This window comes from Salmo trutta, chromosome 13, assembly GCF_901001165.1.
Source record: "Salmo trutta chromosome 13, fSalTru1.1, whole genome shotgun sequence".
Taxonomy (NCBI): Eukaryota; Metazoa; Chordata; class Actinopteri; order Salmoniformes; family Salmonidae; genus Salmo; species Salmo trutta.
The window spans coordinates 55,910,227-55,925,788 of NC_042969.1; the positions used below are offsets into that span (position 1 = coordinate 55,910,227).

General features: G+C 42.6%; 1 protein-coding gene across 4 annotated transcripts in view; it reads left to right on the top strand.

The window, feature by feature from the left end:
* The first annotated feature begins 650 nt into the window (after nucleotides 1-650).
* sidt2 (SID1 transmembrane family, member 2) overlaps nucleotides 651-15,562 on the top strand; it is a 28,692-nt gene continuing 13,780 nt past the window's right edge. For all 4 annotated transcript variants that reach the window (XM_029772661.1, XM_029772663.1, XM_029772665.1 and 1 more), the window contains exons 1-5: nucleotides 651-1,394; nucleotides 10,679-10,803; nucleotides 13,637-13,801; nucleotides 14,155-14,200; nucleotides 14,617-14,718. In XM_029772661.1, coding sequence (XP_029628521.1) covers nucleotides 1,173-1,394; nucleotides 10,679-10,803; nucleotides 13,637-13,801; nucleotides 14,155-14,200; nucleotides 14,617-14,718 — 660 coding nt within the window. In that variant the 5' untranslated portion in view covers nucleotides 651-1,172. The remainder of the gene's footprint in view (nucleotides 1,395-10,678; nucleotides 10,804-13,636; nucleotides 13,802-14,154; nucleotides 14,201-14,616; nucleotides 14,719-15,562) is intronic.

The following is a 15,562-nucleotide window of genomic DNA, read 5'->3' on the forward strand; positions in this document are numbered from 1 at the left end:
GTCAGTGTGTGTGCATACAGGGACTTCCAGTACCGAGTCCAGTGTGTGTGTACATAGAGTTAGTGCAAGAGAGTTAGTGCAAAAAGGAGTAAATGCAGGTAGTCCGGGTAGACATTTGATTAGCTATATAGCAGTCTTGTTAAGCAGTATTATGGCTTGGGGGTAGAAGCTGTTTAGGGTCCTGTTGGTTTCAGACTTGGTGGACAGGTACCGCTTGATTTGCAGTTGAGGTGAGAGACATGGGCAGGTTTACGTTTATTGTCACGAATCTTGAACTGGAGGCAGAACTGATCTATTTCCGCTAGATGGGCCAGCTGCAAAGTCAAATCAAATCAAAATTGTATTTGTCACATGTGCCGAATACAACAGGTGTAGACCTTACAGTGAAATGCTTCCTTACAAGCCCCTAAATGTATAACCAGAGTCGTACCTCACTTCCTTGAAATACCCTCACTTAGTCCAGTAGGAAAAATGTAGTAAAAATGTGTTTCTCTTTCCCTTAGAACAATAATTGATCAAATACGTGCTTTATTTCAAAGGAAAATTGTATCTATTCCTTATGTCAGAATTTACTGCAATACATTTGGTCATATGCGTTCTATTTCTCTGAAAAGAATGACGTCATTACGCTGTGCTTGGTTTGTTTACTGCGTGCGTTGGGAGGGTGAGTGACACAGATTCAACCACCGTGGCCAGTCGATTCAACAGATGCAAAAACAACGTTCACTTTACGGTACCTGATATGTCAACCTAAATGATAAAATGTGGATGATATTAGCTGTAAAATCCTCGGATAGTAAATCTTTCGGGATCTAGCTCGCTAGCCAGCACAGTAGTAGCTGTGTTGTTATCGCCTAGCTAACGTTAGTTTAAGTCGCAGTACCGAGGAGTGGCTAGCTGGCGAAGGTGAAACAGGAGGAGCAATGTGGATGTAATACATTGATCATTAGCTAGCAAATGTAGCTAGCTGGCTAGATTATCACACTACTGTAGGTAGTTGTTCGCTATCAACTGTTCTGTTGTGAATGATAAATTACAACTGAGCTGCCTAGTTAGGTAAGTTTGCCATTCATTGCTATTATTGTCATCCGACGTGTCAAGTGCATTTTGGTCGTTTTGTTCGACAAACTGTTGCTCAGCTAGCACAGCTATTATTGACAAATCGCAAGGAAATGGTTTTGAGGAGCTGTTGTAAATTTGGCCCAGTTTTAGTCTGGTTCCGACTTGGTTATGTGGTCCTGTTGTGGTTATGTGTGACCCACTTGCGGTGCGCACGGGCAGAAACTAAAACGGTGGTCCAAAAAGATGCCGAGTTTGATGTTACCTACAACGATACGGTTACCAGTGACAACCAAACCATCTATGCCTTCAATCACACCGTCTCCAGAAACAAGGTGAGTACATAGTTCAGGTCACAAATACCACTTTGTTCTTTGATCCTGCTTTTGCACAGACTACCTAGTGCTAACACACCTGTTTCAACTAATTATGTTAGTACTAGGCTGGAATTAAACCTGCCCATCCAGTACTAGGATTGAAGAACACAGAACTACTGTCTTGTTATGAGTAGCCTCATTTGGTTTTATAATAAGATAGGAATTGCAAAAAGTGAAAAATACAAAACTTGAGTGTGCAGGTGTATGTTTGATGGGTGTGTGCGTATGTACAGTACCAGACAAAAGTTTGGACACCTACTCATTCAAGGGTTTTCTTTATTTAAAAAAAAAAACTTTTTTCTAAATTATAGAAAAGTAGTGAAGACATCAAAACTATGAAAACACAAATGGAATCATGTAGTAACCAAAAAAGTATTAAACAAATGAAAACATATTTCAGATTCTTCAAAGTAGCCACCCTTTGCCTTGATGACTGCTTCAAATAAAATGTTATTGGTCACATAAACATATTTAGCAGATCTTATTGCAGGTGTAGTGAAATTCTTGTGTTTTTAGCTCCAACAGTGCAGTAATATCGAACAATGTCACAACAATACACACACATCTAAAGGAATGGAATTAAAAATATATAAATATTGGACTAGCAATGTCGGAGCGGCATAGACTAAAATGCAATAGAGTAGAATACAGTATATACATATGAGATGAGTAATGCAAAATGTGTAAACATTATTAAAGTGACAAGTGTTACATTTTTAAGGTGCCCAGTGATTTCAAATCTTTGTATATAGGGCAGTAGCCTCTAAGGTGCTAGTGACGGCTATTTACCAGTCTGATGGCCTTGACATAGAAGCTGTTTTTCAATCTCTCGGTCCCAGCTTTGATGTACCTGTACTGACCTCACCTTCTGGATGATAGCGTGGTGAACAGGCAGTGGCTCGGGTGGTCGTTGATGATCATTTTTGCCTTCTTGTGACATCGGGTGCTGTAGGTGTCCTGGAGGGCAGGTAGTTTGCCCCTGGTGATGCTTTGGACAGACCGCAGCACTCTTTGGAGAGCCCTGCGGTTGCGAGCGGTGCAGTTACATTACAAGGCGTGATACAGCCCGACAGGATGCTCTCAACTGTGCATCTGTAAAAGTTTGAGGGTTTTAGGTGCCAAAACAAATTTCTTAAGCCTCCTGTTGCGCCTTCACCACACTGTCTGTGTGGGTGGACAATTTCAGTTGATCAGTGATGTGTACGCCGAGGAACTTGACGCTTTCCACTGGAGGTCGACCGATTAATCGGAATGGCCGATTTTAGTTTGCATAACAATCGGTAATCGGTATTTTTGGCCACAGATCATGACCAATTACATTGCACTCCACGAGGAGCCTGCATGGCAACCTGTTACGCGAGGGCAGCAAGAAGCCAAGGTAAGTTGCTAGCTAGCATTAAACTTATCTTATAAAAAACATGGTTGATGATAATACTAGTTTATCTAGCTTGTCCTGCGTTGCATATAATCGATGCAGTGCCTGTTAATTTATCATTGAATCACAGCCTACTTCGACAAACGGGTGATGATTTAACAAGCGCATTTGCGAAAAAAGCACTGTCGTTGCACCAATGTACCTAGCCATAAACATCAATGCCTTTCTTTAAAATCAATACAAAAGTATATATTTTTAAACCTGCATATTTGGTTAATATTGCCTGCTAACATGAATTTGTGTCACTTCTCTACCGTTCCGTGCAAGCAGTCAGGGTATATACAGCAGTTTGGGCCGCCTGGCTCATTGCGGACTGTGTGAAGTCCATTTATTCCTAACAAAGGCTGTAATTAATTTGCCAGAATTGTACGTAATTATGACATAACATTGAAGGTTGTGAAATGTAACAGGAATATTTAGACTTAGGGATGCCACCCGTTAGATAAAATATGGAACGATTCCGTATTTCACTGAAATAATAAACGTTTAGTTTTTGAAATGATAGTTTCTGGATTCGACCATATTAATGACCAAAGGCTCGTATTTGTGTGTGTTATTATGTTATAATTAAGTCTATGATTTGATAGAGCAGTCTGACTGAGCGATGGTAGGCAGCAGCAGGCTCGTAAGCATTCATTCAAACAGCACCTTCGTGCATTTTGCCAGTAGCTCTTCGCAATTCTTCAAGCATTGCGCTGTTTATGACTTCAAGCCTATCAACTCCCAAGATTAGGCTGGTGTAACCGATGTGAAATGGCTAGCTAGTTAGCGGGTGCGCGCTAATAGCGTTTCAAACGTCACTCGCTCTGAGAGTAGTTGTTCCCCTTGCTCTACATGGGTAACGCTGCTTCGAGGGTGGCTGTTGTCGATGTGTTCCTGGTTCGAGCCCAGGTAGGAGCGAGGAGAGGGATGGAAGCTATACTGTTACACTGGCAATACTAAAGTGCCTATAAGAACATCCAATAGTCAAAGGTATATGAAATACAAATCGTATAGAGAGAGAAATAGTCCTTTAATTCCTATAATAACTACAACCTAAAACTTCTTACCTGGGAATATTGAAGACTCATGTTAAAAGGAACCACCAGCTTTCATATGTTCTCATGTTTTGAGCAAGGAACTTAAACCTTTTTTACATGGCACATATTGCACTTTTACTTTCTTTTCCAACACTTTGTTTTTGCATTATTTAAACCAAATTGAACATGTTTCATTATTTATTTGAGGCTAAATTGATTTTATTAATGTATTATATTAAGTTAAAATAAGTGTTCATTCAGTATTGTTGTAATTGTCATTATTATAAATAAATAAATACAAAAATCGGCCAATTTAATCGGTATCAGCTTTTTTTGGGTCCTCCAATAATCGGTATCGGCGTTGAAAAATCATAATCAGTCGACCTCTACTTTCCGCCTTCTCTACTGCAGTCCCGTCGATGTGGATGGGGGGGGGGGGGGATACACCCTCTGCTGTTTCCTGAAGTCCACAATCAGCTCCTTTGTTTTGTTGACATTGATTGAGAGGTTATTTTCCTGGCACCACACTCCCAGGGCCCTCAACTCCTCCCTGTAGGCTGTCTCATCATTGTTGGTAATCAGGCCTACTACTGTTGTGTCGTCTGCAAACTTGATGATTGAGTTGTAGGCGTGCCTGGCCACGCAGTCATGGGTGAACAGGGAGTACAGGAGGGGGCTGATTGTGGGGCCCCTGTGTTAAGGATCGGCAAAGTGGAGGTGTTGTTTCCTACCATCACCACCTGGGGGGTGGCCCGTCAGGAAGTCCAGGACCCAGTTGCACAGGGCGGGGTTCAGACCCAGGGCCCCTAGCTTAATGATGAGCTTGGAGGGTACTATGGTGTTGAATGCTGAGCTGTAGTCAATTCACAGCATTCATACATAGGTATTTATCTTGTCCAGATGGGATAAGGCAGTGCGATGTCGATTGCATCGTCTGTGGATCTATTGGGGCGGTAAGCAAATTTAAGTGGTTCTAGGATGTCAGGTAAGGTGTAGAGGTGATATGATCCTTGACTAGTCTCTCAAAGCACTTCATGATGACAGAAGTGAGTACTACGGGGCGATAGTCATTTACTTCAGTTACCTTTGCTTTCTTGGGTACAGGAACAATGGTGGACATCTTGAAGCATGTGGGGACAGCAGACTGGTATAGGGAGAGATTGAATTTGTCCGGAAACACTCCAGCCAGCTGGTCTGCGCATGCTCTGAGGACGCGGATAGGGATGCCGTCTGGGGCGGCAGCGAGGGTTAACACTAGAGGTCGACCGATTTAATTAGGGCCGATTTCAAGTTTTCATAACAATCGGTAATCGGCATTTTTGGACACCGATCATGGCCGATTACATTGCACTCCACGAGGAGACTGCGTGGCAGGCTGACTACCTGTAATGCGAGTGTAGCAAGGAGCCATGGTAAGGTGCTAGCTAGCATTAAACGTATCTTATAAAAAACAATCAATCTTAACATAATCACTAGTTAACTACACATGGTTGATGATATTACTAGTTTATCTAGCTTGTCCTGCGTTGCATATAATTGATGCAGTGCCTGTTAATTTATCATTGAATCACAGCCTACTTCGACAAACAGGTGATGATTTAACAAGCGCATTTGTGAAAAAAGCACTGTCGTTGCAGCAATGTACCTAACCATAAACATCAATGCCTTTCTTAAAATCAATACACAAGTATATATTTTGAAACCTGCATATTTAGTTAATATTGCATGCTAACATGAATTTCTTTTAACTAGGGAAATTGTGTCACTTATCTTGCATTCTGTGCAACAGAGTCAGGGTATATGCAGCAGTTTGGGCCGCCTGGCTCGTTGCGAACTGTGTGAAGACTATTTCTCCCTAACAAAGACAGCCAACTTTGCCAAACGGGGGATGATTTAACAAAAGTGCATTTGCGAAAAAAGCACAATCGTTGCACGAATGTACCTAACCATAAACATCAATGCCTTTCTTAAAATCAATACACAGAAGTATATATTTTTAAACCTGCATATTTAGTTAAAAGAAATTCATGTTAGCAGGCAATATTAAACTAGGAAAATTGTCACTTCTCTTGCGTTCATTGCACGCAGAGTCAGGGTATATGCAACACTTTGGGCCGCCTGGCTCGTTGCGAACTAATTTGCCAGAATTTAACATAATTATGACATAACATTGAAGGTTGTGCAATGTAACAGCAATATTTAGACTTATGGATGCCACCCGTTTAGATAAAATACGGAACGGTTCCGTATTTCACTGAAAGAATAAACGTTTTGTTTTGGAAATGATAGTTTCCAGATTTGACCATATTAATGACCTAAGGCTCGTATTTGTGTGTGTTATTATATTATAATTAAGTCAATGATTTGATAGAGCAGTCTGACTGAGTGGTGGTAGGCAGCAGCAGGCTCGTAAGCATTCATTCAAACAGCACTTTACTGTGTTTGCAGCAGCTCTTCGCAATGCTTCAAGCATTGCGCTGTTTATGACTTCAAGCCTATCAACTCCCGAGATTAGGCTGGCAGTACTAAAGTACCTATTAGAACATCCAATAGTCAAAGGTATATGAAATACAAATGGTATAGAGAGAAATAGTCCTACAATAACTACAACCTAAAACTTCTTACCTGTAAATATTGAAGACTCATCAAACAGGAACCACCAGCTTTCATATGTTTTCATGTTCTGAGCAAGGAACTTAAACGTTAGCTTGTTTACATGGCACATATTCCACTTTTTCTTTCTTCTCCAACACTTTGTTTTTGCATTATTTAAACCAAACTGAACATGTTTCATTATTTATTTGAGACTAAATAGATTTTATTTGTATTATATTAAGTTAAAATAAGTGTTCATTGTTCATTCAGTATTGTTGTAATTGTCATTATCGGCTTTTTTTGCTCCTCCAATTATCGGTATAGGCGTTGAAAAATCATAATCGGTCGACCTCTAGGTAACACGCTTAAATGTCTTACTCACTTCTGCCACGGAGAAGGAGAGCCCACAGTCCTCGGTAGCTGGCCACATCGGCACTGTGTTATTCTCAAAGCGGGCGAAAAAGGTGTTTAGCTTATCCGGAAGCAAGACGTCTGTGTCCACGACGTGGCTGGTATTCCCTTTGTAGTCCGTGATTGTCTGTCGACCCTGCCACATACTTCTCATGTCTGAGATGTTGAATTGCAACTCCACTTTGTCTCTGAACTGACGTTTTGCCTGTTTGATTGCCTTACAGAGGGAATTGTAGTTTTATACATTTTTTTATTTAACCTTTTATTTAACTAGGCAAGTCAGTTAAGAACAAATTCTTATTTACAGTGACGGCCTACCAGAAGGCAAAATGTCTCCTGCGGGGACGGGGGCTGAGTTTTGGAAGAAAAAATAAATAAATATGTAGGACAAAACATCACGACAAGAAAGACACCACAACACTACATAATTAGAGAGCTAAGACAACAACATAGCGTGGCGGCAACACATGAAAACACAGCATGGTAGCAAGTAACACAACATGACAATAACATGGTTGCAACACAACATGGCAGCAGCACAACATGGTAGCAGCACAAAACATGGTACAAACATTATTGGGCAGAGAACAGCACAAAGGGCAAGAAGCTAGAAACAACAATAAATCAGGCGAAGCAGCCACAACTGTCAGTATGAGTTTCCATGATTGAGTCTTTGAATGAAGAGATGGAGATAAAAATGGTCCAGTTTGAGTGTTTTTTTCAGCTCGTTCCAGTCGCTAGCTGTAGCGAACTGAATAGAGCAGCGACCCAGGGATGTGTATGCCTTGGGGATCTTTAACAGAATGTGATTGGCAGAACGGGTGTTGTATGTGGAGGATGAGGGCTGCAGTAGGTATCTCAGATGGGGGGGGAGTGAGGCCTAAGAGGGTTTTATAAATAAGTATCAACCAGTGAGTCTTGCGATGGGTATACAGAGATTACCAGTTTACAGAGGAGTATAGAGTGCAGTGATGTGTATAGAGGAGTATAGAGTGTCCTGTAAGGAGCATTGGTGGCAAATCTGATGGCCGAATGGTAAAGTACATCTAGCCACTCGAGAGCACCCTTAACTGCCGATTAACTACACTGTTTTTATTCGGCCATATTCCAAGTCACCGTGCCATGTGGTGGTTCGCGCTTTCAGTTTTGCGCGAATGCTGCCATCTATCCACGGTTTCTGGTTTGGGTAGGTTTTAATAGTCTCCTATACATTTCCTGATAAACTCAGTCACCGTATTCATCAATGTTATTCTCAGAGGCTACCCAGAACATATCTCAGTCCACGTGATCAAAACAAACATGAAGCATGGATTCCGAGTTGTCAGACCAGCGTTGAATCGTCCGTAGTTTGGGTACCTCCTGTTTGAGTTAATGCCAATAGGAAGGGAGGAGCAAAATGGAATCGTGATCAGATTTTCAGAGGGAAGGGTGGGGGGGGGGCCTTGGAGACATTTTGAAAAGCTAAGTAGTAGTGGTCCAATGTTTTCTCAGAGCAAGTGCAACAGTCAATGTGTTCGTAGAACTTCGGTAGTGTTTCCCTCAGATTAGCTTTCTTAAAATCCCCGGCTACAATAAATGCGGCCTCCGGGTATGTGGTTTCCAGTTTGCATAGAGTCCAGTGTAGTTCTTTGAGGGCCGTCGGGGAATCGGCTTGAGGGGAAATATGCCGTGACTATCACCGAAGAGAATTCTCTTGGGAGGTAATATGGTCGGCATTTGATTGTGAGGTATTCTAGGTCGGGTGAAGAAAAGGGACTTGAGTTTCTGTATGTTATCACAATCACACCATGAGTAGTTAATCATGAAACATACACCCCCGCCCTTCTTCTTCCTGGAGAGATCTTTATTTCTGTCAGCGCGATGAACTGAGAACTCAACTGGCTGTACGAACTCACAGTATATCCTGAGAGAGCCATGTTTCTGTGAAACAGAGTATGTTACAATCGCTGATGTCTCTCTGGAAGGAGATCCTCGCCCTGAGCTCGTCAACTTTATTATCCAGAGACTGAACATTAGCGAGCAATATATTCGGAAGCAATGGGTGGTGTGCGCGCCTCCTGAGTCGGACTAGAAGTCCACTCCGAATACCTATTCTCGGGCCGGCGGTGTTTTGGATCAGCCTCTGGAATCAGTTCAATTGCCCTGGGGGGTACGAACAAAGGATCAAATTCGGGAAAGTCGTATTCCTGTTCGTAATGCTGGTGAGTTACCGCCACTCTGATGTCCAAAAGTTATTTCCGGCTGTATGTAATAACACAAAACATTTTCTGGGCTAATAATGAAAAACGAAATATGCCAAGTTGCTTAGGAGCTAGAAGCACGGCTGCCCTATCTGTCAGCGCCATCATCGTTCTTTGCACACTCTTGGCATTCTCTCAACCAGTATCACCTGGAATGATTTTCCAACAGTCTTGAAGGAGTTCCCACATTCTTAGCACTTGTTGGCTGCTTTTCCTTTACTCTGCGGTCAAATTCATCAAAAACCATCTCAATTGGGTTGAGGTCAGGTGATTGTGGAGGCCAGGTCATCTGATGTAGCAATCCATCACTCTCCTTCTTGGTTAAATAGCCCTTCCACAGCCTGGAGGTGTATTGGGTCATTGTCCTGTTGAAAAACATATGATAGTCCCACTAAGTGCAAACCAGATGGGAAGGCGTATCACTGGAGAATGCTGTGGTAGCCATGCTGGTTAAGTGTGCCTTGAATTCTAAATAAATCACAGACTGTGTCACCAGCAAAGCACCATCACACCACCTCCTCCATGCTTCACGGTGGGAACCACACATGCGGAGATCATCCGTTCACCTACTCTGCGTCTCACAAAGACACAGCGATTAGAACCCAAAATCTCAAATTTGGACATATTTCCAACGGTCTAATGTCCATTGCTCGTGTTTCTTGGCCAAAGCAAGTGTCTTCTTCTTATTGGTGTCCTTTAGTAGTGGTTTCTTTGCAGAAATTTGACCATGAAGGCCTGATTCATGCAGTCTACTCTGAACAGTTGATGTTGACATGTGTCTGTTACTTGAACTGTGAAGCATTTATTTGGGCTGCAATCTGAGGTGCAGTTAATTCTAATTAATTTATCCGCTGCAGCAGAGGTAACTCTGGGTCTTACTTTCCTGTGGCAGTCCTCATGAGAGCCAGTTTCATCATAGCGCTTGATAGTTTTTGCGACTGCACTTGAAACTTTCAAAGTTCTTGACATTTTCCGCATTGACTGACCTTCATGTCTTAAAGTAATGACGCACTGTTGTTTCTCTTTGCTCATTTGAGCTGTTCTTGCTATAATATGGACTTGGTATTTTATCAAATAGGGCTATCTTCTGTATACCACCCCTACCTTGTCACAACACAACTGATTGGCTGAAACGCATAAGAAGGAAATAAATTCCACAAATGATCTTTTAACAAGGCAGACCTGTTAATTGAAATGCATTCCAGGTGACTACCTCATGAAGCTGGTTGAGAGAATGCCAAGAGTGTGCAAAGCTTTCATCAAGGCAAAGGGTGGCTACTTTGAAGAATCTCAAATATAAAATATATTTTGATTTGTTTAACACATTTTTGGTAACTACGTGATTCCATAAGTGTAATTTCATAGTTTTGATGTCTTCACTATTATTCTGCAATGTAGAAAATTGTACAAATACAGAAGAACCCTGGAATGATTAGGTGTGTCCAAACCTTTGACTGGTACTGTATGTACTGTATGTCGTTTTACTTAGATACATTGAGTTTCTCTAACCCTTTCGCCCTCTCTCTCTCCCTGCCCTGGCAGACGGAGGGTGTCCGTGTGACTGTGAACATACTGTCGGAGGGGGCAGAGAGCAGTCCCATCCTGTTTGTGGTCAGACAGAAGCAGGCTGTGCTGTCCTTCCAGGTCCCCCTCATACTGCGTGGACTGTGAGTAGCCTAACCTGCTGGCACACCTGAGGTGCGTTCAGCAGGGCACAATGTTGTGGAACGTTCAGACAGAAGCATTATGTTATTTTAAACAAACATGCATCTCTGACATGTAGAATAAGGACTGAAGTCGGCTCTAATCAAGACATTTCTATCGTCAAGGTTCCACAAAGTTGTGCCCTACTGGCTGCAGCCCTGGCACATCCTGGTTCTGTCCCTGTGTTATATCACCAAACCATTTTATTATTTCAATATCCATTTGAGATGCACCTGGGCATTTTCAACTAGAGTGGTGGGGAAGCACGATACGTGGTTATGCTTTGGTATTAAATTGTTCAGTTCTGTCAAAGAAAACAACTGAAACCAACAGGCCATACAGTTGTGTAGCCTAGTCCTAGATGTTGTAGAGGTTTTGTTTCTCCTTGAGTGTATTTTTGCTGCGTCTCTTCATTATGTAGGCTAGATATATTGACTTATTCGTGGGTTGAAGATACAATGAGCTCCAAAATTATTGGGACAGTGACACATTTTTTGTTTGTTTTGGATCTGTTCTCCAGCACTTTGGATTTGAAATGATACATGAAGTGCAGACTGTCAGCTTTAATTTGAGGGTATTTTTATCCATATCAGGTGAACCGTTTAGAAATGTCATTATTTTTGTTCATAGTCCCCCCCAATTTTAGGGGACCAGAAGTATTGGGACAAATTCACTTAAGATTTTTAAAGTAGTCAAAAGTTTAGTATTTGGTCCCATGACATCAAGCTTGTGAGTCACAAGTTTGATGTCATCATTGTGTGCTAGGAATATGGGACCAAATACTAAACTTTTGACTACTTTAATACACATATAAGTGAATTTGTCCCAATACTTTGGTCCCCTAAAATGGAGGAACTATGTACAAAAAGTGCCGTAATTTCTAAACGGTTTACCCGATATGGATGGAATTACCCTCAAATTCAAGCTGACAGTCTGCACTTTAAGCTCGTAGTCATTGTATCATTTCAAAGTGCTGGAGTACAGAGCCAAAACAAAAACAAAATGTCACTGTCCCAATACTTTTGGAGCTCACTGTATTATAAACATTACAGAGAGATGTGCAGGAGAAGTACTGAATGGGTCAACTGAAGGGAGTGGTGGCAGGGCAAGAAGACAGACAAAGAAAACCGCAAACCCTGTATCTGGCGGTTAGGAGTGTTGGGCCAGTAACCGAAAGGTTATTGTTTGAATCCCCGAGCCGACAAAGTAAAATCTGTCATTCTGCCCTTGAGCGGGGCAATTAACTCTAATTGCTCCAGGGTTGCCATCAATAATGGCTGATCCCTGGCTGTGACCCCACTCTCAGGGGTGTGGGGTCACAGGGAGTGGCATATGCAAAAAACACATTTCCATTTCACACCTGTACATGCATTGAAACAGGACTATATAAGCACCCCCTAATTATTAGATGATATAGGTCTAAGTGTTTAGCCTGCATGCAGAGCATACCTGTTGGATCAGTGTATCATTTATTTATTATACAGTAGCCCAGGGTCTGCCGAACTCGGGACTCGAAGGGGTGCACGTTTAGTTTTTTTCCCTAGCACTACAAAGCTGATTCCAATAATCAACTCATCAGCAAGCTTTGCTCATTTGAATTAGCTGTGTAGTGTTAGGGAAAAAAACGAAACGTCCCGAGGACCGAGTTTGGGAAATGCTACAGCAGCCTGTCTTTCATGGCTTAACATAATCCATGGACTTGCGCAATACCAGAACACCCGTGTCATGTGGTAAAGCCATTTAGTTGAGAGCGAGTTATCGTTGAACATTGAACTTTCACTTCCACATAAACATAAAGCATAGGCCTCATTTCCCCATAGACACTAGCCATAATTACAGTACTTGCTAGGTTGTTGGATTTTGGGAAGTTGCAGCTTGTTCGTTTTTCTGTCATTTACACACAGTTTTTTTGTTGTTGACACAATTTGACAGGCCAATTCTCAGTTCCTTTCTCAGCAGGGGTTGTTCGTATCATCATTTTCCCACCATAGGCACTGTTATGAGCTGTCAGCAATGGTCATGGTTAAGTTCAACCTTAAAATAGCTTAGGCTGTGTAATATGAATTGGCATCCTATTTTCCCTATGGACCCTGCTCAAAAGTAGTGCAATTATGGCACTGCATAGGGATTAGGGTGCAATTTTGGACGTGACCTAGTCTAATACAGGCCTTTTATGTTCTATGAGCTCAAGTCTGTTATCATGATTTGTAAATTGAGCTACCCTCTTGGCCAGGTCTCCCTTATAAAAGAGGTCATCTGGGACCTCCCAGGTGCCGCAGCGGTCTAAGACTCTGCATCGCAGTGCTAGTGGCGTCACTACAGACCCACGTTCGATCCCAAGCTGTGCCGGCCGCAACCGGGAAACCCATGAGGCGGCGCATAATCGACCCAGCGCCGTCCGGGTTAGGGGAGGGTTTGGCCGGCCAGGATGTCCTTGTCCCATTGCGCTCTAGCGAATCCTTGTGGCGGGCCAGGCGCATGCACGCTGACTTCGGTCGCCAGCTGTACGGAGTTTCCTCCGACACATTGGTGTGGCTGGCTTCCGGGTTAAGCGAGCAGTGTGTCAAGAAGCAGTGGGGCTTGGCAGGGTCATGTTTCGGAGGACGCACGGCTCCGACATTTGCCTCCCCCGAGTCCCTACGGGAGTTGCAGCGATGAGACAAGACTGTAACTACCATATACTGTAACTACTATATATATATATAGAGAGAGATGTCTTCTGGCCTCAATGGGACTTCCTGGATGAATAGAAATGAGTGGAGAAGTGCTATCTCTTTGCCCCCCTCCCTGCCACAGGTACCAGAGGAAGTACCCCTATGCCCATGTGGGCCGAACGCTGTGCCAGCCCCCCACCCGCTCCCTCACCGAGACCCAGTACTTCTTTGTGGACGTGTCCACCCTGTCCAGCTTGGGCACCCACTACCAGCTGAGGATCAGCCGCGTGGACAGCTTCACCCTGCAGTGAGTCATCTTCATCCGGGATCATTACCTTCCTGCTAGCTAGCCGAGCGAATACATGATACCTGATTTCTGGTTGTAGAGCTACATGCCTTACACAGCCTCCCACAACAGTACATAGTCAATACTCTGAGTCATCATAGTTTATATCACTATTATGCTACTGTGCAGAGCTGGTCTAATTTGCATTGAACACTGCCTTCTTGCCTACACACGATCGTGACTGCCTATTTCTACAGCAAGCCAAGACGCAACAGCATCACTCATAGAGTAGAGATGGCGTACTGTACAGTATGTGTGACCTGACTGGCTAATGTTCTTGTTGAGTGTTTCTTGTCCTCTTGTCTTCATTACAGTACAGACAAGAAGTTCAGCTTCACTGCTTCACCATCCCAACCCCAGGTGAGAAACATAGCCACTCACACACACATGGATACATACCAACACAGCATATTTCCCGTAAAACCCTTGTGTGTGTGTGTGTGTGTGGAGACAGTTGTCTAAGTCTAAAGGCCAGGGCCAAGAAGGTGATTGAGATTAAAGAAGGAATGTGTGTGCGTGATTTGTTGAGGTGTTGCGTAACAGATGACGACCGAGACGGGAGGAAATATATATATTGTTACATCACACATGTTGTGCGTTTTGTATTCTATAGATTTGCCTTTCAAAACTGTAGATCTATCAACGTAATAGAATAGTATTGTTAGGAAGTATGCATTTCATTTAAAACATTTTTTTAATCATCTGAATTATGACTTGTTCTGCTAAATATGTGATCCCTTTTTTTTTTATTATAACTCCCAATTTATCTCTCTTAGTACTTCAAATATGTGTTCCCTGATGGAGTGGACACGGTCATCGTAAAGGTCAACTCTGAGATGACCTTCCCGTGCTCTGTCATGTCCATCCAGGACATCCAGGTAAACTAACTTGACCAAACTTGTTCATTAGGCACCGGAGGTGGGACCAAGTCACTATTATTCCAGTCACAAGCAAGTCTTAACTCACAAGGTCTGAGTCACAAGGTCTGAGTCACAAGTCGAGTCCAAAGTAGAACGGGTCAAGTCCAAGTCGTGCATTCTAAGAGCGAGTCGAGTCATACGTTTTCAAGGCAAGTAAAAAGAAATAAAAAATCTGTACATGCAACGACTTTTTCAACTAGAAATCTTTGTCTATTTATCGAGGCTCCAGGACAGCCCTTTTCATTATGTTGTCTACAACATATCTTTATGTCATTGTAAAATAGGGACCTTGTGGCAGTCGTAAGGGCATGACATCAGCAGAAGGAAAGGCAGGTTGACGTGCTCGGAGTGTAGATTTATTTACAGGTCTTGGTGATCCAATGGTGAAAGCACCATATCATACAAAACATACAAGTAGATTGACCAAATATACACCAACAATAACCCAAAAGAAATAGCCTCAGGACAGCTTAAGCCTGATACAATCTGAATGGACACAGGTAGAGGGCAAGACTGTACAGCCTCCCCTTGAGAAACCAAATGGAATCTGTCTAACAGAAGCTCAAACAGGTAGGCCTGCATAAATAATATAAACTTGGACCCCAGGACCATTAAATTACCCAATTGGCAATTACATCCAATAAACTGATTCTACAATGTAAAAGGCAATTTCCACATTCATTGGTACATTCCTCTTAATCAGACTTACTGATTATTAATGATATTTCAACACCGTGCATACATGGAACAATCCTTTTACCTTATTCTACATTCTCCAAGCATGGAGCGCAGGCCACGTAGC